The sequence below is a fragment of the Aedes albopictus genome, chromosome 2 (genome assembly GCF_035046485.1).
Source record: "Aedes albopictus strain Foshan chromosome 2, AalbF5, whole genome shotgun sequence".
In the NCBI taxonomy this organism is placed as follows: Eukaryota; Metazoa; Arthropoda; class Insecta; order Diptera; family Culicidae; genus Aedes; species Aedes albopictus.
Genome location: NC_085137.1, coordinates 418,646,406 through 418,673,978, shown reverse-complemented (window position 1 = coordinate 418,673,978; position 27,573 = coordinate 418,646,406). Strand labels below are relative to the sequence as shown.

General features: G+C 38.8%; 1 protein-coding gene across 1 annotated transcript; it reads right to left on the bottom strand.

Annotated features, from left to right (window-relative positions):
* Window positions 1-22,617, bottom strand: LOC109417816 (ARF GTPase-activating protein Git). The gene is made up of 6 exons (XM_019691990.3): window positions 22,350-22,617; window positions 6,060-6,742; window positions 5,746-5,988; window positions 5,422-5,664; window positions 1,584-1,762; window positions 1-1,521 (listed from the first exon to the last, which is right to left on the bottom strand). Exons 1-6 carry the CDS (start codon window positions 22,405-22,407, stop codon window positions 849-851), a joined length of 2,079 nt encoding a protein of 692 aa, XP_019547535.3. The 5' UTR covers window positions 22,408-22,617; the 3' UTR covers window positions 1-848.
* Between the last annotated feature and the right edge of the window lie 4,956 nt (window positions 22,618-27,573).

Here is a 27,573-nt window from a genome sequence, read left to right as displayed (position 1 = left end):
TGCTAGTAACATAGTTTATTGTTACCTAATATTTAGTTTTTGTATATATAACATGGTTTATTGTCTTATATTTTGAACTGGGACTAAACTGCAAATTGTTTTTCGTTTTTAAATACTCACACATTTCGATGACGTAGCTCACCGCACACGATGAAAAGTTTATGGGTAAATGGGGCGTGTAGAGATGATGATATACGTAGATTGTCGTTAGTAGAAGATGTGAATATATGTGTTGTGTGCGTGTGTCATTAAACTAACGTTTTTTCTTCATCCTATAAAAATAAGTTACACTTTCTAAAATTTTATATCAGTTCGATTAAATAGGCTCCATCAGTAAAATCGTTAGCTTGGTAGTGTATGGATGAAATACTTCTTTTTTTAGTTGTAAAACAAAACGCTTTTTTGGCACATTTGGCAATAAACTGTTATCCAATGTAACTATAGTAGTGACGTAGTAAAATACTTGGGTTATGCTTTTGCTAAAAAATAATTACTGTATGTAATGTTTGCATAAAATGTCTGTTTGTGTTTTGGAAACGTTTGAGCTTGATTGATTGTCTCTAGGTTAATAACGTTTGTTAGCATGAACTGATAATAAATTCCACAGTGTTCAGAAAGATGATTTATGTTGATAATTGATATTCATTTCACACAAATAAAATATGAAAATCAATTTTTGTTGTAGAAGTTTTTGATCGACTATCAAAAAAATCATTATTCTGAACCACTGTGGATTGGAAGCACACTTTCAATGGAGACGCATGGTTATTGGTCCTTCAAGAATATCGCGGCACCGATGGAGGTGCATTGTGTATGAAATAGCATTCTTAGTTCTACCGTAATCGGTATCAAGATTGCTGAAAATGTGTGATCAATATCTTGGTCGACATGGCCAAATCGTACGCGCAATTCCGCACTTGTTCCATGTTCAATTTGATACTATCCGAGAGAACAGTTTGATGACTACCTTCTTCAATGAATGATCGCTGAAGCCGGGTGCACTCGGTTTGAATAAGATTAGTGTTGTAATTTAGCTGTTTGAGTGCATTGCGAAGAGTTTCCTCTCGCATCGTCGCCGGAAAGATGGCAATGAGTTCGGCCACGGCCAATCGTATCCTGTCGGCGCATGGAACGAAAGCGTCCGTTTTAGCGAGGTCCTGCATCGCTGCGAACAGCTCCTTGATACGCCTAGCTACCAAATCGGTTCGTTTCTTGACTTCATCAAACAGCGGTAACTGAACCTGGCTGCCACCGCCTGACGTGGTTCCGGAAGTGTTCAAATCCGAGCCGGCACTGGTGTTTATGCTGGTACCTCCGGGGGCCGGTGTGCCAGCATTACTCGCGGCCAATGGTGCCATCGAGTACAGACTTTGAGTAATCGGAGGACGGTTTTCGTCCCGCGTTAGCTGCCTTGCCTCGTACATACTCACCGGGCGTTTGTAATACTGTCGGCCGTCGGTGGCTGGTTCCAGTTCCTCCGGTGTAACGGGTGACGATCCGTTCAAGTGACTGTCGATTCGTCTGAGAAGAGATATTTTAAATCAGAGACCAGACATTTGCGGCTTGAACACGCTTTTACTTACAATTGAACATCGTACTCCTTCGAGTCCAAATGGGACTTGAGCTGATTGTTTTCGCTGGCCAGCTTCTGAATCAGTTCGCGCAGTTCGTGGATGGTCGATTCCTGATCCTGCAGCTTCTGCCGGAGGGTTTCAACCTCGACATTCGAGACAACACTGGGTGGTGATTTGTTCACCAGGGCCTTCAACAAAACGGGACAGTTTCACATGTGAATCAGTGTTCACCAAGTTTAAGATTTTTTGGAGAAGAGAAAGTTAAAGATTGGACAAGGGTGATACAAACGGATTGTAAGGATTCTCACTGCAACAGATGCATGTTAGTAACACGTATATTCTTTGGCTTTATCGTTTCACAGACAAGATTTCGGTTAGTTGGGTTACACAATAGCTTTCATAAAATCAACAGTTAGTAGGCATTTTTACTGCAAGCTACAAGTGACTACATGGGTTATGTTAAGCTAGACATAGATCTCTAAGAAAGGGATTATAGTAAACTGTTCGCTCTATAAATTCTGTTATCTTGTAAAGTTTACAATTTCTCCTAGAATAACCTTCTCTATAAAAAGAAAAAGAAAAAATCTGGACGGCATTACTTGATTGAGCTAATGAGTACGACGATTTTTTCAATGGTATCAGGATTTAAGATTCTGAATTTTAGAATACTTTAAGGACAAACGTCTTGAAATCCCGCTTCAACAGTGCATCAGAATTTCAGAAGCACAAATCTCAAGAAGCAAGCTTCAAACGACGGAGAATTTTATTATTCTGTTCTTGCTCACTTGTAATAAGCTTAAAATGAGAAGATCAGGTGCGCTGGTTTTGTTTACGAAGAGATTTGTGCTCTCGAAATCGTGAGTAGGTGCCAAAGACGGCCATTGTGGCGGCCATTTTGGGATTTTAACAAGTCTGTCCTTAACGAAAATGTCGAAATCTCGAATGAATGCCGGAATTTTTTTTCTTACACCAAGAATAAACATGGTAGACACAAGCAAATTTCAGTTTGATTCAACCAAATGTTTATGTTGAATTTGACACAAACGAAATATTAGTTTGATACGATTACCCACGGTAAACACAGCTTAAAATTTGAAATAATTTCACCGGAGAATTTCTGATTATAGGGTAGGACGGGGTAAGATGGCCACCCGGGGCAAGATGAGCACCCCTCTGTTTTACTACTTTTATGATGAATTTCGTCCAAACAACTTCATAATCCGTTAGAATAAAGTTCATCCTGTTTGTAAACCTGATAAAAGGTACCTCATAACGAACGAATTGAAACATATCGTCAATTGACTAATTCAATCGTATGGATTTTTAGCATTTTCTTATAAGAAATCATCAGAATAAAATAAGGATTTTATGTTAGAATCAAATTTTTACCATAATTTTGATTATCAGCGATCATTACTAGCTTACTGCAAAGCATTTTAACTTGCATTAGGAAATATTTTCTTCTCGATTTTCTTAAAATTTATTCAATTTTAGCTATTTCCCTATAGTGGGGCAAGATGAGCACCCCTGATGGGAATATAGAAAATATTTTGAAATTATTGTAATCCACTCAATAGCGCCGAGCATAGATTTCCGTATTCTCTGCAACTATTTGGTTGCGTTATTTTCTAAAAATAAGCCACTCAAAAATCGTTCATTGCTTTTTGGGTCATTTTATATAAAGTATTATAAAACCGCCATTTTTTTTAATAATCGAAAAAAACTGATCATTTTAGAACGTGATACCATAGCAATAAACAAGATTTACTATTTCAATTATTGTATGGCCAATTTGTAGTTAAAATATTTGGATTTTAATGAAGTGCCCTTCTTGCCCCGTAGGGGTGCTCGTCTTGCCCCGCAGCATGTTTGAACTGACCATAAAACATCTTTTTTGTTTAGTCAAATAAATCATCCTTATTGTGAATTTTGAACCCTGCCATGTTTATGGGTGGTAGAAAACATGATATAGAAGAGAACTACTGAGAGGTACTTTGAAAAAATGTGTTATCTTTCAATAAACTCAACGTGATCCTTAGGGTGCTCATCTTGCCCCGGCCTACCCTAATCTACAAACATCTGGTTGGAGCTTCCAGCATTTCAAAGTCAAATGGATTCTCAGAGGTCATTAGTATCATCATAAAACCAATATAAAATATGTTTGTTTTATCACAACTCTTCTAGAAAAAAAAAATGTTAAAAATTTTACTTGGGCAGTACCTATGTCGGTCTTTAATTTTCAAGTCTATATTTTTGACGGTTTCAAACGCTTTCCGTAGCGTTTCGAACTTGGGCACCCGCGTCACTTCCCGGCACCTCACACCAAAACAAATCAAAATATCACTTGCCGCATATTTTCCAAACGCACTTCCGTGGGTAATCATCTTCCGCAACGGGAGCCATAATCAATGAGTTACACGTTCATTCTGAAGCCGCATAAATGCTCAAAACAACTATAACACGCAGACGAGTGCACTTCGTCAGCACAAACAAGGGTGCCGAAGTAATTTCTCATTTGATTTTGCTAGAAGTTCGGCACTGCTGCCGGGAATTGGCGTTACACTAGGTGCAGTAAACTCGTTCAAAATCAACTTTCCGGCAGAAAATCTTCACAATAATCACTGTTAACAACAAGTTCACGCAATAGGGTATCTGATTCAAATGGTAGAAGTGGACGAAAACGGTTGTTTTGTTGTGAATTTAGGTAATGCACAATTTTGTTTACCTGTAGTGCCGGGAATGGGGTCAAAAACCCTAGTTGTTTCTATGAAAATGTCAAGTTTATTTTAAATGAATCCAAGTTTCAATTAGAATACTGGGATCTAGCAATATCTTCGAAATTTTCTTAAGAAAAATCCGGAAAATGTAGGGCCTTAGGGTCTCCTACAGAAATGTGTCTTAAAGTTCCAGATATTCCTCTAGGATTTTTCCTATGGATTTCTGCAGGATTTGCGTTAGAATTTGCAGAAACTGTTCCAATATATCCCCAAAATTCCCATCAGAAATTACATTAGGATTTTTTTTAGGATTTCCTTTAAAAATTTCTCCAGGAGTTTCAAGTTTCATTAGGAATTGCTCTAAGATTTCATTTTGGGGCTCCTTCATTATTTTTTATAGAATTTACAGATTTTTTTCTAGATAATATTCCTGGTTTTTTTTTCCAGGTCTCCTAGAATCACTGTTAAAGGAACTCCTGGAAGAATTCTCAAAGGAACGGTTGAAACCCCTTTTGAAATTCCTGGGGATACTCCTAGGGAAACTGCTATAGCAAATCATGGGGGACATACTAAAGCAATTTCTGCAGGGTCTACTGAAGCAACCCTTGCAGGAAAAAGCCCTGCAGGTAACTTCCAGGACGCCATGGAAAACGATAGCTGTTGAGCCATGCCGCCACACCCGATTAATGAAGAGTCAGTCTGTGTCTTCTCATTCTACATGAAAGAATGTCGTACTCACCTCAACAAAATAAATCTTTGGCATGCATTTATCTTTTCCTAACTAATTAACTTCGCTTATATGGATATGACATAAGATTATGATTGCACAGCGTGATATATGAAAACGTAATAGAATTGAATCTCATAAAGCTACAATTAATGAATGGCACACATGACAATGACACATTGAGTTCCTCGATGTAAAGGTTTCCTATTTCTGGTCTACATTAATATCACAATCCTTTTCCTCCACCCACCCACAAAATAAACACATACACGCGCCACCATCGTGGAGAACCCCTGGCAAGTGGGCATGCTTCTCCACTTATTATCAAGCACACCCGATTTACATTTCACCCGAAGCTGTTGTTATGGTTTAGTACGGCTTTTTGGCGCATCAGAAATTTTACCTGTTGCGCCACCGGTGCCAAAGCGGCGTAATCGTCATCCGACGCCACCGCATCGTACAGTGGTTCATCGTCCGAGAGGTTGGATTCACGAACCGTATTCCGCAGCTGCAGCAACGTCGACGGCAAAGGCGAATCGATCGGACGCAGATTGGCCATATTCTGACGGCGACGGGCATCGATCAGGACGTCGCTGATCAGACCGGCAAACTCCTGCTGACTGAAGCGAGCCAATTTTTGGCGACCCTGTAAAATGGAGTTATGGTGAGTAACTGTTGATCTTCTACATTCCCCCAACTGTACAGTATTGTTTCTAACGCCTGTTACCTGATTTCTTGTAGCACTTAGATGGGGATTCGTGGGAAGAAACGGCACGGCACCTATCTCCGGATTGAGCGCACTGGTAGCCCAAATAGCCTCCGTCTCCCGTCGGTCCACTTCGTCGTACAGGTCCATCACCAGCTCTTCGAACATACGGTTGGGAATCAACTGGAGCTTTCCCCGGGCAATCTTCAACTGTTCGCTGATTTCCTTCTTTGATTGGTCCGGGATGAGTAGATGTTGACCGGACTGAAATAAAGTAGGTAGGTAGTTTGCGTCAAATATTCGATCTTTCTGTTTCTCGAAAGAAAGCCACTTACCGCGTGATCCGGTCGCTTGCCCATCAGGAAGTAACTCAAGCGATCGGTCACTTCGTACATAGCCTCTATCAACCGGTCGGCAATGGCCGTTTGTTTGCAGCTTTTGGCCACACTGAGCGCAGAGTTCCCTTGCGAGTCGAGAGCATTGACATCTGCACCATACACCAACAGCAGTTCCATTTGCGACAGCTGTCCCGAACGGGCTGCAACATGCAGCGGCGTGGAACCTTTCTCGTCGTGAAAGAAGTTCGGATCAGCTCCCTGCACCAAGAGCCTCAAGCTGGTTTCCAGATTACCGGAGCGAACGCTGGCGTGAAGCTGTTTGCTTAATTCCGCCTCCAGGTTGGCCGCATTGCTCACCCCATCGTCCAGTGTGGGCTTCAGTACGTACGACAAGTTGACGTGCTTGGCCCTGATGAAATCCGCCTTGGTCGGATGGAGCGGATCCTTGGCCGTCGGTTTGCGCTTCAAATTCTTGGGAGCTACCGAATCCAGCAGCAGATGCTCCCACACGCTGTTGGCGCCGTGGCTGTTGAGCTGGTTGACGAAGGCCAGCACCGATGGAGACCAGCTTCCCTGGCGCAGCGACTTCACCTGGGAAATGTGCCGGCCAAGACTGCGGTGAATCGAACAGCAGTCGGCGCATAGCAGAATGCCTCGGTTGACCGAAGCCCATGACGGATCTGTGAAAAAAGGAGAAATTTGATTTTAGGTTTGGGGCCGAAAATTACACAGCAAGAAAGATGATGCTCTAGACTCGAGGAATCCTTCCTCCTCTCCTCTTTCTGATGTAACGTTCTCACTGGAACAAAGTATGCTTCTCAGTTCAGTTACCTAAGAGCACTTTCACAGATCTTCTCTGCCAATGACCATTTTGCATGTAGGGTAGCGAACCACTTGGGCAGTGGCCGGTATTTTGGGCACTCTTCGCTATAACTCAGTCAATTCCAAACCAATTGACTTGAAATTTTGTACACGGCTAGATATCATACCACTGCGTTCCACCAATTGTGTCAATTGGTTCAAAATTGACTGAGTTATAGCAGAAAAGTGCCCAAAATAGAAGCCCTGCCGAAAATATCGTATGGTGGCCAGTGTTGGTAAACTCACACTCAAATCACACTCATGAACCGCTCCTGCGTGAGCTATCTCGCGCGCGTTTCTGAATCGTTTTCTCACGCGCGAGTTTTTCATGCAGAATCTCGCTCTCACGAGTCAAGCGCCGAAATCTCGTTTGCTTGTAAAACGAATTCCAATCAATTTGAACGACAATCAATGGTGTTGTACGCTAGATATGCTTTTGTTCTATCATGCAAGCCTACAAGCTTCGATGTAAATAATAACAAAACCAAGAAATAAAGCAATGAGTGGAATCATGAGTCCAGTACGACTGCAGCGATCGACACGCTCGGTCGTGTTCGCGGCGTGCTCACCAGAAAGTAAACTCTAATTGAGTATAAACCAAAAATTAACTGGCAATATAGCGCTAGTTCGCTGCGCCATTTTTCGCTCTTTGTTAGTACAAAGAGCAAACAGAAGTAAGAAGAAGAAGAAGAATCATGAGTCAACTCATGCATGATTTTTTCGGCGGTGAGTTTGGCGAGTCAAGAATCGCGCGTGAAACAACTCAACCACGAGATTTGAGAATTTGAGTTTTTACCAACACTGATGGTGGCAGGCATGTAGATACTCTATGCCTAAGGAAGTTCGATTCCATTGGGTTGGGAAAAGTTCCGGGACCGACCAAGGAATCCTTAATCGGACTGATATTCGATCTACATTGAGCAAGGACTAGTAATCAAGGTTGCGTTTAGAGATTTATTTAAATGGTTGATCATCAACAGGCTACGTATTGGCATGGCCCTAATGGTATTCCTTAACCCTAAATGTCCTATTTCTAAAATACATGGTCAAATCTACATATCGAATAATATAATTAACAACAATAGAAATAAAAAGTACAAATGATAAAAGTAAGCTAGTGAAAAAAAAACTGAGATAAACTAAAGCCAAAAAGTGACGCGACCCTGTCGAAAATTTTCAGCCGTTAACACTTCCAAACATGCTAGAGTTAGACCGTTGTATCGGCTACCGTATCAAATAATGAAGTTGTTCCTGAAGTGCTCGTAGTTGAACGTTCTGGTTTATCCGTTCCAAAATGGCAGTACAGCCTATATGCTCATTAGCGTGGGACACAAAAAGACATTTTACTCCTGTACACTTTTTGAGTTCCATTTAAAATTTGGTCCCATATCAACTGTGCAAAATTTCAGATCGATCGGAGAAACTATATTTTTGCGCCAGCCATTTTAAGTTTTCATACGATTTAATATGAGGAAAATTACTTTTTCAAAGAAAAATCGCCACAGGTTGCCCTTTAACCCCTAAAAATAAATCGATGAATGATTTCTGTTGGAAATTTTATGAGGAACCAACCTTCCGAAGACCGCAAAGCGATCTGAGGCATGTGGGAAAAGTTATTGACTGAAAACCGAATCTCATGCAAACGCTGTTTAACATGTAATCAATAACAATAAATAATAAAAAATTTTATTTCATCTCGTTATTTTATCGATCGGGTGAGGCCTAATAATTTTTTCCACGAACGTCGCATCGATTTGCTGTCTTCGGAGGTCTGATTCCTAGTAAAGTATTCTACAGAAATCATTGGACGATTTATTTTTAGGGATCTAGGGGTGACTCCTAGCGATTTTTCTTTGCAGGAGTAAAATTTCCCCATAGTAAATCGTATGAAAAGCTAAGAATGGCGGGCGCTAAAATATAGTTTTTCCGATCGATCTGAAATTTTGCACAGTTGATATGGGACCAAAGTGGAACTCGAAAGGTATACAGGAACTTGAGTTTTTCCATTTTTTGTATTTTCATACATAACCTGTGTACCAGGCTAATGCTCATGCAACTTATCCGAATCAGTAGAGCCCTGGCAGTATCTCTGTGAACCGTTAGTGGTTCCAAGTTGATCAGCCGACATCGACTTTCATAGCCGACCATGGTAAATGCCGTAGTGCATACCATGAAAACAGTCGTTGCACAGACTCGCAACTCGTTGGACGGCGTTGTTGTACTGCCTACTGGGGAGTTCAAACAACCGGAAAGTACTCTAATATAGAGCGAGAAAGTGTACAGTACAGAGATTTTAGGCATAAGATATCCGTCAACTCTTTGGCAATCCTGAAGATAAATCCAAGTATTTTGGGGGCTTTACCGACAACTTGGTTGACATGGTGGTTGAAATAGAGCTCAGTAGCTCACAATAATTCTCAGAAGTAGATCGTTGATTTGGTTTAACCCAATCATAAACAATTAAGCAATGGTACAAAGCGAGGTAACCCCACGATAGTTATTAACCAGGACCAGGAAATTATTATTCTGTGCCTTCTGAATCGTCCATGGAGTTCCATAAGGTTCTGGATTGTCCGATGTTTTGAGTTTCAAAAAAGCTTTGGTAATAATTTTCTTGCTGATTTCGACACTACACAACGTTTAAACAAAAGCAGGAACATTGCTAGCTGCGAGTGCGATGTGGTTAACATTTCTTTGGTGTAAACGCTGGAAAACTTCTCGGTTATAATATGTATTTACAATTACAAATACCTTGTGGAGTACAAGCTAGTTTTCCGTAAGCAGCATCGTTTAGCTACTCGCATATACATAGGTGTGATTGATCCTGACGTAATGGTGTCGAAGATGCAGTGAGAGCTGCTTGGAAAATCTTTTCAATGCCGTCCATTTTCAGATTTTAGCTGACAGAGTTCGCTGGAGTTACATACGCCAACAGATTTTGAGCAGAAGCTTCGACATCCTCGGCGTCTAGGCCGGTGATCAGCATTGCGGAGCTAGTACCAGATAACATCGGATGTGATGACACGAACGTTTGGCAGCGTGGTGCTTCGGAAATAGCTGGCGATACTTTGTATAAAGGATGGTATATACTCTAGAGCGCCAAGATTTTAATGTGTTCAACGACATCGTACATATGGCTGCTCAATTAAAGGGTTACGATACGGTATCGCTGTCATTTCTTATCCATTCCGACGACTAACCCTCTACTTTCCATGGTTGCCCTAGAACACCATCTATTTTCGACGAACTCGGGACAAATGGAATCAGATGGATATGATGCAATTAATTTTAGATTATGATCGTAATCCCATAATTACTTACTGATTAAGACAAATTTATTCAATTCCAAAAAAAATGTTCGAGCACTTTTTTTGGAACGACTTTTTTGTGTACCAAAGAGCGATTTGTGAGCATCAAATGACGTAGAGTTTTATGGTATGATTCCTAAGCCTCCTAGTCCCTTGTAGCCTATTATCCAGTGCTGAAAAAATCATTTCGTCATATATAAACTCAAACACCTACAGCTCATTTTAGAAGCTGAACCTGAGAATATGGTATATGAAAAACTTGTGCGGCTAGACCAATTATGCAAGAAAGTCACGGAAAAAATGATATTTTTGGAATATTTAAGGTAAATGTCACGGACTACCTTCGAAAAATGCCAATGATATTCACGGTGAATATCATTTGGCATTTTTCAAAGGTAGTTCGTGACATTTACCTTAAATATTCGAAAACTAGCGGTTTTTCCGTGACTTTCTTGCAGAACTGGTCCAGCCGCACAAGTTTTTCATACACCATATTCTCAGGTTCAGTTTCTAAAATGAGCTGTAGGTGATTGAATTTAGATATGACGAAATGAAATTTTCAGCACTGCTATTATCTCATATGGAGAAATGGATTGACGGACTACGCCAGATCATCCAAAAAATATGAAATATGAAGTCTCCAGATTTTGCCAACATTGTGAACATTAAATTCAAGAAATTCTCCAAGAAACGAACATCTAGCAAAAAAAAAACTAGCTACCATCAGGGTACCAGATTCCGCTCATCTAAGGCCAGTTTTGCAGAAAAACATCATCTGTTAAATGACTGGTAAGCCAATTTGTAATGTTTTTGCATTTTATGTTAGTTTAATCTAAGTACAATCAGATAGAAAACAAGACTTATGTAGAACTTTTCATAAAAGTATGATTTTATTACAATTTGTGTGAGACCAAAGTGGTCCTAATTCCGCTCACGGACAAATGTATGCCATCTCTTAAATAGAATTTTGTGGAAAAGTGAATTATTTTTGCAACTCTATGTTTTTACAATTATTTTTTTCCTGTCCAGTGGGAGTGTATAATAGTGATTAAATACACTGTGTACTAAAATCGACAGATTTTACGATTTTTACGTATTTTTTTGCGTGAGCGGTTATTGGAACACATAAAATTTCCTACAGCTTTTATGGGTCCAATAGCCGCTCAAAAAATTCTACTGTTTTGTTTCTAAAATTTTTGTTATTTGGCAAATATTGCATAAAATGGCTTTGCTCTCATATGATTTATATTGTCCAAGAATATCAGCGACGAAAAGAGTGTATTTATGCGTGAAAACTTGATTTTTGCAACAGTGGGCGGCTATTGGGTCATGAGCGGCTACTGGTACACTGACGGTATTTCCCCTCATTGAGAAAGTCAAGGTAAAGTCATAACTATCCGGAAGCCTGGCAAAGACCCTTTTTCCTCTGGCCTAATAGCAATCATCCCATCAGCCTTCTCAGAAGGTTAAAGGTGATATACAGATGTCTGTTTACTTAGGTAGCACCCAAGTCCCTAAAAACGGAATTCTGTCGTTCGCCGGTGATACCGCAGATTGTAAAGAAGCCTGACAACTTATTTCACCAGATGAAAGAGGAAGTGTGAAGGAAAAATTAACTTCCAAGAAAATTACTCTCAAATAATCCTGAACACTTTCATATCGTAGAATAAACTATTCTCTTATCAAATCGAAGTCGAGCTTGACGCTATTATGATCGACTATTTCAGATCGTGGTAATGGAAACATCAGCTTTTTGTTTGTTGTTTAGCTGCACATTTAAAACAATTTGCTCATTTTTTGCCAAGGTATCGTACTTTACCTCTCCCCAGAATATTCTCTAGAGAAATATCTGAAAAATCCGTGGAGAAATTCCTGGATAAATCCCTGAACTAACTCAAGGAGGAATCCCTAGAGAAATGCCTAGAAGTATTAACCCTTTCTTTCCCACAAGGTTTTTTGACATTTAAAAATAGATAAAATGGTTTCTGAAAAAATCACCAGAACAAAAGATGTATAGTTTTACTCCAAAATATCGTTAGAAATGAAAAATTTGATTTTTTGGGTGGATCACCTGTGATCCATTGGGAAGATGGATGCACTGAATTCACATATATAAATTTTGTTTTTTATTCGTATATTTTTTTTTAATTTTAAACTATATATTTATAAATCTTCTATTACATCTTTAATTTATCTCGAGATTCTTATCTAGCCCTTCTGTAGTAAAACTTAATGAAACTTGTCGGACTTCTTGCAGTTATCATAAGTAGTTATTCGGACATGATTCGCTTCAAATCTATGGATTCTCTCCTCATACCATATAAACCCTCCTGGATTCATCTACGACTTTTTGCCGGCGCTAAATAGATTACATTATGTGAAATAATGACATTTTTACATGAAACCCTATTAATAATGGAAAATATCTTGAATGTAAACAAACATGCTAACAACGAACAGGTTAGATCAAGAAGGTTAAAAATGTCGTTATGTTCCCAATGGATCACTGATGATCCACATGTTTGTTCATAAAATTAGTGTTTTATCGTCAACTTGTTTGTGAAACGGTATTTTATTGTGCTAATATACATACTGTAGGGCATGCTAGTATTTTTTTCTGTTGAAAATAATGTTCATGTTTCGGAATATTGAATATTCAAATATTGTTTGAATTAAAATATAAAAAATACCGACTTTCGCCTAATCATTTAGCTCCAGAACAAAAACGAGCAGAGAAATTTTGACCAAACTTGGCATAATAGTTCATTAAACATATACAAACATCTGACGAAAAAATGGGAATGATCTAACTTATCTAGTATTTGTATGAACAGTGCAAAGTAGTGGATCACCTGTGCTACCATGGGAAAGAAAGGGTTAATGGATTAAATCCTAGAGAATTTTTTATCGGAATCACCCTGGAAGAACTCAAAAAATCCTAGAGTAATGTTTGAGGAATTCATAGAGGAATCCTTAAAAAAACGTCTAAAGATCCATAGAGAAAAGCCTAAAAACATCCTTTAGTCACAGAGAACAGACATCCAAGTCCAGTTTCGAAACTGTGTAAGGAATTTAACGGCCATTTGAAATCGGCAACACAAGGGGCAATAGCGTGGCGCTACAATCGGTTAATTTCCCATACTAATTTAATTCACCACTTGAAACGTTTCAATTAACCACTGACTGTGGCAATATGGTGTTTGGTGGCGTTAGTGTTGTCATCGTGTATTGGTTTGCAACCTTACTCAAGTAAAGATTCAAATCCTTACACAACTTTCCGAATGAAATTTGTTCTAACCTGGATGTCTGTTCTCTGTGCTTTAGTTTTAAAAGAAAAAATAAAAAATAGGGAAGTGGAACCATTTCGGCAGGACTCCTATTTTGGGCACTTTTCTGCTATAACTCAGTCAATTTTGAACCAATTGACACAATTTTTGGAACGCGGTGAGATAGGTATGGTATCTAGCCGTGTACAAAATTCCAAGTCAATTGGTTTGGAATTGACTGAGTTAAAGCGAAGAGTGCCCAAAATACCGGCCACTGCCCAAATGGTTCGCTACTCTGTGTACCATCCTGGTCTGTCCGTATCGCTGAAGCAACAGCTGGACAGATGCTTCAAAGCTGCAGTCCGTTTTGTATATGGATTACGTCGCCTAGATTCTACCGCAGGATTAAGAAACACCATACTACACACCAAACGCTTTCAGCAATATTTTGCTGAATTTTGCCGAGCTGAAGGGTCCAGCAAAATTTTTTGCTAAACTTTCAGCAAAATTTGCTGAATTTCAGCAAAACGTTACTGGTGATCAGCAAAGTTTACTGAACAAATCAGCAAAATTTTGCTGAAAGTCAGCAAAATGTTTGCTGAAACTTTCAGCTCGGCAAAATTCAGCAAAATTTTGCTGAAACCCTCAATCGATTTTTGGTGTGTAGGGCACGATCTTCAAACCAACTACAGAAATCGCATCTGCTGTTTCATGCGGCACGGGTATTACAGGATGTTGCCGAGATACCTGCTGCAGCACCTCCAACAAGGAACGCAGGAACGCACCCGATCTTTCGTGATCCCGAGGCACACGACTTCTCAGAGGAAAAGCGTCCTGATAACCGGTGCTCTCACCTGGAACGAGCTCCCTCTTCACATCAAACAGCAACCGAAGATAACCTCGTTCAAAACAGCTATCAAGATGCAATAATTAATTAGTATATCTTTAATAATTTTTACTTTTTCTCTTTGCCATTTGCGACCATAACTGAATGTAACTGTAGTTTAGTACTAGCCTCCAATGTTATAAATATCTATATGTATGATTTTCCTTGACCTGATATATGGCCTGTCCAACAGGGTGTCGTGATGTTACTAATAAATTACAAATTACTCTATAAGAAATTCCTTGATTGAGCCTTTTAAAAATTTTGGGAAAAAATCGTAGTAGAAAACTGCTGGAGGAATTAATATATAAAAAACGGGAAAAATCAATAGGAAACTTCCTGGACAATTTCTAGATTTTCTGGATTCAATCTGTATTATAATTTATGGATGAATGCCTGTAGAAATTCGTGAAATAATTCTTGGAGAAATTTCTTGAGAATTCTCCAAAGTAACTTCTGCGGAAACTCCCAGAGAAAGTACTGGATAATGTAGAGTATTAGATAGAACTGGTTGGAAATCCAGGTATCGTAGTAGGCAGAAGGAAAGGGAGTTAGTTAAGAAGTGCGAAGCGTGACGATTGGTTGTGAGGAGAGTTGTTTGCGTCCTGATAGTGTTTGCGTGGAAAGATTAATAAACCGTGTTTGAATCCTAATTCAGTAATTGTTATTAATATATCTTCTGAAATACCTGCTTGTTCTCTACAACTGGCGACGAGGATAAAGGTATGAGATTAGCTTTGATTAAAAAACTAAGTGAATAATTTGAGAAAAGTGATTCAATATCTGAATTTTCCGGATGATGTGCTGAGTGAGTAAAGTGGTGTATTATTGAGTTTTAACGTTTTAAAGTAAAAGCGAGAGTATCTGTAAGCGGTAAAAGATCCGAATATTTGAAAATTTGTAAGTAATGATTTTTTTTTTTCATTTTGATGAAAAAATGTTTGTCGTTTCCATAGCAACGACAGCAACACTGTACACCGAGGCTCAGGGGTGAACAATTCCATAACTAATCTAATGATGGTTCGAGAGGCGATGATGAATCGAGCAACTGTTTCTATAGTAACACCGCTGTTATTTGAGGGGAGGTTCTGATTCGCCAATGGCAAGGAGGCCTATTTTTAGTAACAGCAACATTTTGTCAGAGTGTCATTGACAGCTAGCCGATGGACAATTGAGAAGCAAGATAGCAAATCGTTTTCTGCTAATGTGTTGGTGATTTACTGCTGCAGTTGGTATTTTCCGAATGAATGAAATCATTGAATGACGGGTAATGATGATGGGTGTGTACAATGAAGTGGAATAAAAGAGATGGCAACAATATAGTAGCTGAGATGTGGTGTCGATTTTCTTGTTTACATAAAAAAAGTGTAAATACAGTTATGTTGAGTGTTCGGTTGAATCTAGATTTTTTTTTTTATCAATTTAAAACCAAGCAAAGTAATGTGATACGGTGTAAGTAATTGACAATTATTGAAAGTATATAGATTTACCGTTGTTTTGATACGGTTGATGTTTGGATCTGGATTGGGAGTTTACTAGGAGAACGTAAGTATTTGTTGTGTTTTGATTCTATACGATTGATTATTTTATTTGAACCAAAAGAGTTTGATTGGTAAATTGAATCGAACCAGGAGCGTTCAAGGGAATTTTGTGTTCGGTTTAAACAAGGAGCGTTCATGGAATGTATTGATTTGAACCAGGAGCGTTCGAAGGATTTTTTGTGTTCGGTTTGAACCAGGAGCGTTCATGGGATATTTCGAATTGAACCAGGAGCGTTCGAATGGAGAGTTGGATTGAACCAGGTGCGTTCGAAGGATGTTTTGAACCGGCAGTGTTCAATTATTGACAAGTAATTTTGAACCGGAATTGAACCAGAAGCGTTCAGAGGACATTAAATGACCAGGTGGATTCAAAGGAAGTTTTGTTTTCGAACCAGGAGCGTTTGAACGGAAATTTGATTTGAATTTGGGGAGTTTCTATGGATATTTTGAACTGAACCAGGAGCGTTCAAAGGAAATCAGGATCGTTAAGGAACACTTTGAATTAAAGCAAAAGCGTTAAAAGAATGTTTTCATTTTTTTTTTTACCATAAGGGTTCTTTGAATGTTAAGTTGAAATCATTCAAATATTTTTTTATGAATTTAAACGAACAATGCAAATCTGTCGATTGAATTGATTTAGCTTTATTATAGAAATTTTCAGCCTTTGGCTTTCATAATAAAAATATGTGTTCGAACATGAAGTTATTTTCACGATTATATGATTTTATCAAGAGTTGTTCAAATGTCTACAGAATGGTTTGATTAGAACCAATAGTAAATATTTCAACGTTATTGAAATTGTTTACTTGTGTGTATTCATCGCAAATTGATTTTTTTATTTGATCTTATTTAACAATTGACTTGAATTATAATTAATGTTTGAGTTTGATGTATGCCATACGAGACAAATGTGGGATTTGGGCCGGTGTACAGTGTAAGGTAAAATATATACATATATATGCGTCAGTATTACATTTATGTTCTTACTGTTTTGATTTATTATTTATTGTTGCACACGCCATCATCCGGTAATTCAAATAAAATATAAAAACAAAATGTTTCATTTTTCTGTCAAGTCTAATTGGTTAATTAAAAAAAAAACGTTACAGATGGAAGAATCGCGTCAAATAGCACCGTTTCGATGTGACATGATCGAGAAAGGAAAACTTTCAAGAGAATGGGAAACGTGGAAGTGGTCTCTCGAATGTTATTTTGAAGCGTTCGGTATAACAGACCAAAAGATGAAGCGCGCGAAGTTGCTTCATCTAGGAGGAGTGGAACTACAACGGGTGTTCCGTAGTTTGCCTGAGCATGCCAAAATGCCATTGGTTACTCTTGAGCCGAAGGTCTATGACCTAGCCATAGAGTTGCTCGACTCGTACTTTCAAGCCGGCAGACAGGATGTTATCGAGCGCAGGAAGCTTCGTAAGCTAAAACAAGATTCAAACGAGAAATTTTCGCATTACATCATTCGTCTTCGTCAACAAATCATGAATTGTGGTTTCGAAAAATATTCGTCAGAAGTATGCGAAATTCTGAAGGAAATATATTTGATCGATGTGGTAGTGGAAAACTGTCGGTCAGATGAGTTGCGCAAATCAATTTTGAAACGCGATCGCACGCTGAAGGAAATAGAAGAGATTGCTGCAACCATCGAAGACACGGATCATCAGATGAAAGAGCTAAAAGAAAGTAACGCTGTTTCGCGGGAATCATCAGTTTACGAGATCGAACGAGGAAGAGGTGTAATTTCGACGGCTAAAAAGTTTGGCGAACGTGTGAGAAATTTGTCTGCTGTTCATAATCGTCGTTTAAATCAACAATCATCTTCAATGAGCTCCAAATCATCTTGCTACGCGTGTGGACAGATGGGCCATATTTCCAACTCACCGGAGTGTCCAGCTCGAGGTCGTACCTGTCGTCGGTGTCAAAAACTCGGACATTTTGAGATTGTGTGTAAGAAACGTAAGCCTGTTAACCAGTTTGGGGTCTCCAAGAAGGTATCGAAGAAGGTGTACACGGTGGACAACCAGCCCGATAATATTACCGAAGTTGAAGAAGTTGATGATTTCAAGCCGGACGAAAAGATTTACTATGCGTTTTATGGAGGAAACGAAAGCAACATGCTGGAAGCTACGATCGGCGGTGTTCAGATCAAGGTTTTGATCGACTCTGGTGCTGATGCGAATTTGATAAAGTTGGAGACGTGGGAGATGCTGAAAACGAAAGCAGTACGAGTTGTGAAATCGATCAAAGGTTCGGCGCGCATTCTGAGAGGATACGGTAGCGAAAGACCCCTCGACGTTGTTGGAACATTCGAAGCGGAAGTGAACATCGGTCGGCGATCAGCGTTTGCAGAATTTTTTGTCGTCAGAGGGGGTCAGAATGATATTCTTGGCGATTCAACGGCGAAGAGTTTGGGTGTCTTGAAGGTTGGTGTTGAAGTGAATAACGTCGATGTGAAAGCTAAGCCATTTGCCAAAATCAAGGGAGTGAAGGCGTCAATCGAAATGGATCCGGAGGTTAAACTAGTGTATGCTTTATTTTGAGAAATTAAATTTAAAATGAGTAATTTATTAAATAGGTCAAACCAGTGTTTCAACCTCTGAGAAGAGTACCAATACCAATGGAAGCGGCAGTCAACAGTAAGCTGGAACAACTTTTACTTCGCGATATAATCGAAGTAAAGAAAGGACCTGCAACGTGGGTGTCACCATTAGTTGTTGTCGGAAAAGCTTCAGGAGAACCGAGGATCTGTTTGGATTTGAGACGAGTTAATCAAGCAGTTGTTCGGGAACATTTTCCTATGCCTGTGGTTGAAGAGTATATTGCGCGATTGGGGAAAGGAAAGATTTGGAGTAAGCTAGACATCCGTGAAGCCTTCCATCAAGTTGAGCTGAGTGAGGAATCAAGAGATGTAACAACATTTATCACCAACCGAGGACTCTTCAGATTCAAACGTCTACCATTTGGACTAGTGACTGCACCTGAGATCTTCCAGCGTATTATGGAAGAGATGTTGTCAGGTTGCGAAGGAACTTGCTGGTATCTTGATGATGTCATTATTGAAGGAGAAACAAAGGAGATTCATGATAGAAATCTGAAGAAGGTAGAATTTTAAGATTTGTCAAGAGGTAGATTAGATGATAAATAAACAGAAGAGTTATGTGAATTTATTTCTAGGTTCTTGATAGGCTTAAAGAAAGAGGCGTAGAGCTAAACTGGGACAAGTGTGCTTTCGGGGTTTCACAACTGGAGTTTTTGGGACATCGGATCTCTAATACCGGCATAAGTCCATCGCAAGCCAAACTGAATGCAGTTTCGTCGTTTCGCTCACCGTCTACCGAGTCCGAAGTAAGAAGCTTCTTAGGTTTAGCAAACTATTTGAACAAATTCATTCCGAACCTTGCAACGATTGCTGAACCTCTTCGAAATCTTACGAAAAAGGAGACGAAATTTGAATGGACTGCTGAACACGAGAGAGCTTTCCAAGCCATAAAAACAAAGCTCGCTGCTGCAACGTCTCTAGGATTTTTCAATGCCGAAGATAACACAACAGTAATTGCCGATGCAAGTCCATCAGGATTAGGAGCAGTTCTGTTGCAAGAAAATGCGGATGGCGATCGACGAGTAATTTCATTTGCTTCAAAATCATTAACGGATACTGAAAAACGCTATTGCCAAACCGAGAAGGAAGCTTTGGCCTTAGTATGGAGCGTTGAGCGATTCCGGATGTATCTGTATGGCAAATCATTCATCTTGATGACTGATTGTAAAGTTTTAGAGTTTTTGTTTACTCCTCGTTCGAAGGCATGTGCAAGAATCGAGAGGTGGGTGCTACGATTACAGGCGTTTGACTATCAGGTGGTACATATTCCTGGAAGTCAGAACATTGCTGATTGCCTTTCTCGATTGTCGACTCTAAAATCATCCGCATTTGATCCGGAGGAAGAAATATGTATTCGAGAAATAGCTGTAATGGCTGGATCCACGTTTGCTCTTGATTGGAATGAGATAAGGAACGAAAGTCAGAAAGACACTGAAATCTCCAATGTCATTTCGCTCCTCGAGAATGAGAATCAATCAGCGTTGCCGTTATCTTACCGCGTGATTGCAAACGAACTCTGTTGCATTGATGAAGTGCTGTTAAGAGTTGATCGAATTGTCATTCCTAATACACTCCGTAACCGAGTCCTACAGATTGCGCATGAAGGACATCCAGGTATTAATATGATGAAAAGTCATTTGAGGACTAATGTGTGGTGGCCAAAAATGGATCAACAGGTGGAGAAATTTGTGAAGCTGTGTAAAGGTTGTACATTGGTTTCTGCACCAAGCTCACCTGAGCCTATGGTGCGTCGTGAGCTTCCTGAACAACCCTGGATAGATGTAGCAGCTGATTTTTTGGGATCATTACCAGAAGGACAGCATTTATTGGTAGTTATTGACTATTACAGTCGATACATGGAAGTTTGCGAAATGATGGAAATAACGACAGCGGATACTATAAAGGAATTGGCCATAGTGTTTAGTCGATATGGACTTCCTATGACAATACGTGTAGACAATGGCCCACAGTTTAGCGAGAAGTGTGAAGAATTTCAAGACTTTTGTAAAAGCAACGGAATAAAGGTCGTAAATACCATTCCTTACTGGCCAGCAATGAATGGCGAGGTTGAACGCCAAAATAGATCGATTCTAAAGAGATTGAGGATAGCACAAGAACTGGGTAAAGATTGGAGATTGGTGTTGAGGCAATATTTGCTAACGTATCATTCAACAAATCACAGCGTAACGGGAAAATCGCCTGCTGAGCTTATGTTCGGAAGGAAGATTCGTAGCAAGCTGCCCAGTGTGCCTTTTGCAGAATTAATGGATGAAGAGATAAGAGATCGTGATATGGTGCATAAGGAAAAACAAAAAGAATATATTGATAAGAAAAGGTCGGCTAAGGAAAGCGAAATTGTTGTTGGAGATCGTGTGGTAATGAAAAGAATGAAGAAAACTCATAAACTACAATCAGATTATGCACCGGAAGAATTACAAGTCATCCGTAGAGTAGGAGGAGATGCTACAGTACGATCATGCGGTTCTGGTAAGGAATATAGGAGGAATGTGGCACACTTGAAGAAGATCCAACAAACAGATGGAGATTCAGCTGGAAATGATGAAGAACAAGAACAAGAAGCAAGCACATCAAACATGAGGAATAGCGAGACTGAAACTGATGCCGGACAGATCGATGTCAATACACGTAGTTCTGGGGAGGGCGAAGCTGAAAAACTAAGAACACAAATGAATATGAAGAGAGTGAGATCCGAGCCGAAGAGATACAAAGATTACATTTCTTATTAAAATCATAAAAGTAAGGGAGGGTTGTAGAGTATTAGATAGAACTGGTTGGAAATCCAGGTATCGTAGTAGGCAGAAGGAAAGGGAGTTAGTTAAGAAGTGCGAAGCGTGACGATTGGTTGTGAGGAGAGTTGTTTGCGTCCTGATAGTGTTTGCGTGGAAAGATTAATAAACCGTGTTTGAATCCTAATTCAGTAATTGGGTTTTTAAATTAAGAATAATATATTGATTTTTTGATTTTATTCGAAAGAGCACCTTTTTTTAAGCCAGTATGATTTTTTTCAGATTTTTAAAACTTTATTTTGATACCTAAATTCAATTACAAAAAGATTTTTTGAAATCACCTTTTGACAGCTGGGCAACTGCTTGACAGCTCCGCCCAGTTCGAAATGCGACTAGGGGTGATTCGACAAATCGCTTCCATACAAACTTTAAATCGATTTTTAAATAGGTTCCCGCGCACCAAAGTTCATGAAAATTTGGATTTCGGCTCAGTTTGGCATGTAGATTGTGAATATGGAATTATCTCAACACCACTAAAGAAGCCAATTGTTATTAATATATCTTCTGAAATACCTGCTTGTTCTCTACAGATAAATCCCTAATTGGAATTTTCAGAAAATCAAAATATAGCCACTTATTTTTTTGTCAAAACTGACAAAATCGATTCACTTCTGTAAAAAACAAAAACAAACCGATTATCTTTAAAAATAAATAATTTTAAATAAAAAAAAAACACCCGTATTTAAATAGGTATTTCACTTAGGTTCAGCCAGATCAAGATTTCAGTACTTTTGTATATTTTAATGATCAAATCTCCATAGGAGTTGTTCCCCATTATTGCGTAAATCGTAAACTGCTTTTTTTGCAACCATCAGAACCTGCTCCCCATCGCGAATAGAAGCGCAACAAGTCCATAAATAGCGACTGGGGGAGGCACCTAATAATTACTGCAGCAGCATTGAATCCATCCGTCGCACCCGTGGGTGTGTGAATGAAAGTCCACCCTCATCGCCGTACGTAGTCGTCGTCGTCGTCATGAATGGATCCCGAGCAATTTCAATTTGACTCACCTGAGCTGCCACAATCGCCGCAGATTTCCGCCTGGATTCGTGACTTGGCGCGGGACATTTTCGGCTTGCTGTTGCTGCGGCTCAAACAGGTAAGCGCTAGTTCATGCTTCGACGCAATTTTTACGCGTTCGGGGTTCCGTTTCGTCGGGGAAATTCGCACAAAATTTCTGGCTCTTCCACCGATGCACTACAACGCACGGATCAAAACAAATCACTGGCAGAGGGCGAAGGAATCGCCATCTTTTATTTTGGTTTTGGTCCGAGTGAGTGACAGCTGCTTGGAGATGGATTTCGTTGCGCAACGGTGTTGTGCAGCCGTTCACGTTGACGGAGCGCTTTTTATTGGTGATATACAGGGTGTTAGGTTCCTGAGTGCAAACTTTTTAAAGGGTGATAGAGGACCATAAATGGTGAAAAAAATGTTCTACGCATATGGTCAAATCTCAACCGTTACGTAGTTATTGAACTTCCCATGTTTTTGACTCTTATTGCCTCAATAGGCTCCTAAAGGCCTATCTCAATTTCTGCATAATTCGATCAGGCATTGATTAAAACGACATGTTTACTCATTTTTTAAGTATTCCTATTAGGTAAAGCCCATAAAATATATTTTCAAAAATTTTAATAATTTTTGCAACACTCCTTGTTTAGCACTAAATTTTGGGTAAATTTTGTTTACCGTGTATGTCAAACAGGAACATTTATTGTCAAAAGTGAGCCAATGTGGTGTCTTTTGCAACCCGCCGTTTCACTTTCGTTACGTCAAGGTTGACCTCGAATGTCAAACAAGACCTGCTCATCATTATTTTATTTTCAAGTTTATTAACTAGTCTGTTATTGTTTAAGTTCGGAAAAATTACCATTGAGATCAGAAAAGCATGCTCTTTCGTGTTATGCAGCAAAACCGGGGAAATATTTTTCATTTTAGGACCCTATTGGCAATAACTTGAAAATGGTCAAACTTTGTGAAGTTTTTTTACCCTTATTCGAAAGATTATTGAATTTTCTATCAAAAGGCATCTTTGAATCGATTGGTTTAGTTAAATAACTAAGTTTTCTAGAGCAAAATAGCTAAAAATAGTGTATTTTTAATGGTTTTTGTCAATTATCTTTGAAAAATGCGTAATAAATTAACATTCTTTCTTTGGCAAAGTTGTGGCCCCTGTTACACCCTACAATTCGTTTTTTGACACCGAACTTCTAGCTCTTATCGTTTTCTTGCAATTTTGATTTAAATGTGCGGCTCCATGCGCAAAAATGTGCTTTCCATGACAGTTGCAAATTTATGATAAGAAATGCGATGTTTAAATCAAAATTGCAACAAAACGATAAGAGATAGAAGTTTTATGTCAAAGAACGAAGTGTAGAGTGGAACAGGAGCCACAACTTCGCCTAAGAAAGAATTTAAAATTATTACGCATTTTACAAAGATAATTGACAAAAATAAATTAAAACACACTACTTTTGAGCTGTTTGCTCTAGAAAACTTAGTTATTTAACTAAACCAATCGACTCAAAGATGCCATTTGATAAAAAATTTAATAATCTTTCGAATAAGGGTAAAAAAACTTCACAAAGTTTGTACATTTTCAAGTTATTGCCAGGTAAGGCAATAAGAGTCTAAAACATGGGAAGTTCAATAACTACGTAACGGATGAGATTTGACCATATGCGTAGAACAATTTTTTTCTCCATTTATGGTCCTCTAACACCCTTTAAAAAGTTTGCACTCAGGAACCTAACACCCTGTATTTTCAGGGGGAATGACACTTCTGCTAACCGGAAAACCCCGCTGCTTGCCCCGCTGATGCTAACCGTCGTTATGGTTCATTCAAATATTACGTAACGCAAAATTTGACTATTTTCGACCCCCTCCCTCCCCCACGTAACAACTTTTGTATGGGAAATTTGGAAATTTTTTATGAAACACAGCGCTAGACCCCCTCCCTCCCCCTTAAGCCTTGCCTTTAGCGTTACGTAATATTTGAACGAACCCTTAACCGCGTACAGTAGACGTTCGATTACTGCAACATGTTAACGTTTCATCTTAGCGCACAAAACACACTAACTGCAACATCAGACAGCCGTCAACAACCCATCAATTGACGTTAAATGAACATAAAATTCATTCGACTGTTCATTTGAACTAACTTGACGCACCGTTTTGACGGATATCGGTGCGATAACTGCAAATTTGTTGCACTTACCGGACTTGCAGTTAAAAAGCATTGCAGTTAAACCACAAACTTATTTAAAGTCACTAGTCAGAAGATATACAAACGTACGTAACGTTTCTTTCTAAAGATTTTTCTCCTATGGTTCAATACCACAACTATCACTTTATTGAAATCTTTTTATCGTCAGTTATCAACCCGCTCGAGAGAATATCCATTCCCTCGAGCGGGTTGATAACTGACGATAAAAAGATTTCAATAATGTGATAGTTGTGGTATTGAACCATAGGAGAAAAATCTTTAGAAAGAAACGTTACGTACGTTTGAATATCTTCTGACTTTAATACTTGATTGGACACATTGAGCCTGAACACCTTGTTATCTTTGGAAAGAAACGTTGAGTACGTTTGAATATTGTGGATTTACCGGCTACTTGTATTCTACCGGTCGCTTCAGTATGGCCTCCAAAGTAGCCGTTTTATAAAAAGAGTAACTTAAACATGATTTTAAACATTTTTATTGTATGCGCTGTTCCTCGTTGCCACTAGCTACTCAGCGACATTCATTTTTTGACAATCTAGTTGATTTTTATATGAAAACGGCTACTTTGCAACGGCTTCTTAAGTAACCGGTAGAATACAAGTAGCCGGTAAATCCACAATATCTTCTGACTCTGATACTTGATTGAACACATTGAGCCTGAACACCTCAATCCATGATAGTGCATTGAGGTCAGAAAATAAGGCATAGTTGGAAATGGAGATTGTATTGATAGTTGACGATGAAAAGATTTGCATAAAGTGATAGTTGTGGTATTAAACCATAGGAGAAAAATCTTTGGAAAGAAACGTTGAGTACTTTTGAACAACTTCTGACCCTGATACTTGATTGGACACATTGAGCCTGAACACCTTATTGCCCGTTGTGAAGATTTATAGATTCAGACGCAAATAAATGATTAGGCGCATTTTCAGCGTAGGTGCGTTAGAAATGTTTGTTTACAATGTAAAACTAGCACCAAATGTGTACCTAACAACACAGCGTAAAATATTCACCAGGGCCCTGTAGCATAATCGGGCTAATAATATTAGCTACAAGTTACAAGTTACAAGTACTAATATTACAAGTGCTAATAATTTGTGTTGCATAAAGGCTCAATTTTCCACTAATATTATTAGCACTTGTAATATTAGTGACCATGAAAATACAAGTTGTTTTGGTTCATTTACCTGTCAAAATTCATCCGACAGTTCACTATTAATTTGAAATGGCAGTTGATGTTTGTTTATATTCTGCATTTTCTGCGTAACATCCGGAAATAACTTCATTTATTCCGAAGTTTTGCATTCTTTATACGATAGATGAAGAAAAGCATATGCTGTTTGGATAATTTTCGGCCGCTCTGACGAAATATTTTTTTACAAAGTATGGCACTGCAAGTACCTACACACTTAAAACAGAATGCCGAGATCGGCTGTGCAAATCTCGGTTAAAGTTCATCTGCTGAAATCTCGGCTAAACGCTTGACGTTTAAAGTTTGTTGCCAGCGGTACCCATGGGTGCTGCTATAAATCAAGTTGACTTTTTGCTGATATCTCAGTTAAATTGCGATTGCTGAGCGCTCGGCTGTGCGAATCTCGGCAAAAGAATGGAAATTAGCCGAGCTCAACTGAGTGTGTAGATTTTAAGTAAAATGTCCCAAAGATTTAATAGTAATGGTTCAAAAACAATGTATAAAGATTTAGCAACATGTATTATGCCTCTTGTTAAAATCCCAAGTGATCTGGGATGCAAAAATTGAGCTTTTACCTACTTTTATATGTCGCAACTCGATTCGAGTTAGTGTATGTATATTGTAGCTCTTGATTAGCTTAATGATGCGCAATACAAGCAATTGATTCAAATTTATTTCGCATCTGCAACTTTACCTATGCTTATGCAGTGACCATAATAACCATAACTTTACCAAGAACCTCCAATCAAAGATGGGTATTGTAGAAACTTTGGAGAACTTGAGAGACTCAGCAGAAATTATATCTTGGATACAAAGTGTACATCAACGCAATTTTCTCTTCAATGAGTTTCAAATACATACTGCTAATCGTCGAAAACTGGAATTATGGTTGACATGTTAGATAAATAATATCTTTTGAGTTCATCAAAATGGTAAATCGCTATATTCAAAACTAAATATGACTTCTGCAATACTTTAAATCTAACTTGTAAATTATTTTACAAGACCTTTGAGACTTGTAATCAAAAGTACAAGTCATAGCAAATATTTTATACTTGTAGTTTGTTTATGCAACATACACTTGTAAATTCTACTAATAATATTAGTCCATCCGACTTGTAGTATTGGACTTGTAACTTGTACTTGTAGTATTTTTATGCAACAGAAAATTATAAGTTACAAGCTACAAGACTAATATTATTAGTAAAATTTTCATTATGCTACAGGCCCCAGGACGCGGTCTGGTTTTATATCTGTGAGCCCACGCAAGAAAAATCCACGCAACTAATTTTCGCGCAGGAGTCTAAACAGGTGGAATCTCCGCAATATTATCTTTGGAAAGAAACGTTGAGTACTTTTGAACATCTTCTGACTCTGATACTTGATTGGACACATTGAGCCTGAACACCTCAATCCATGATAGTGCATTTGAGATCAGAAAATAAGGCATAGTTGGAAATGGAGATTGTATTCATAGTTGACGATGAGAAGATTTGCATAAAGTGTTAGTTTTGGTAGTGAACCATAGGAGAAAAATCTTTGGAAAGAAACGTTGAATACTTATGAACATCTTCTGACTTCAATACTTGATTGGACACATTGAGCCTGAACACCTCAATCCATGATAGTGTATTTAAGATCAGAAAATAAGGCATAGTTTGAAATGGAGATTGTACTGATAGTTGACGATGAAAAGATTTGCATAAAGTGATAGTTGTGGTAGTGAACCATAGGAGAAAAATCTTTGGAAAGAAACGTTGAGTACTGTCGTGACCGCTGCGGCTATTCTTACAGCCACAACACCGACCGCAGAGAG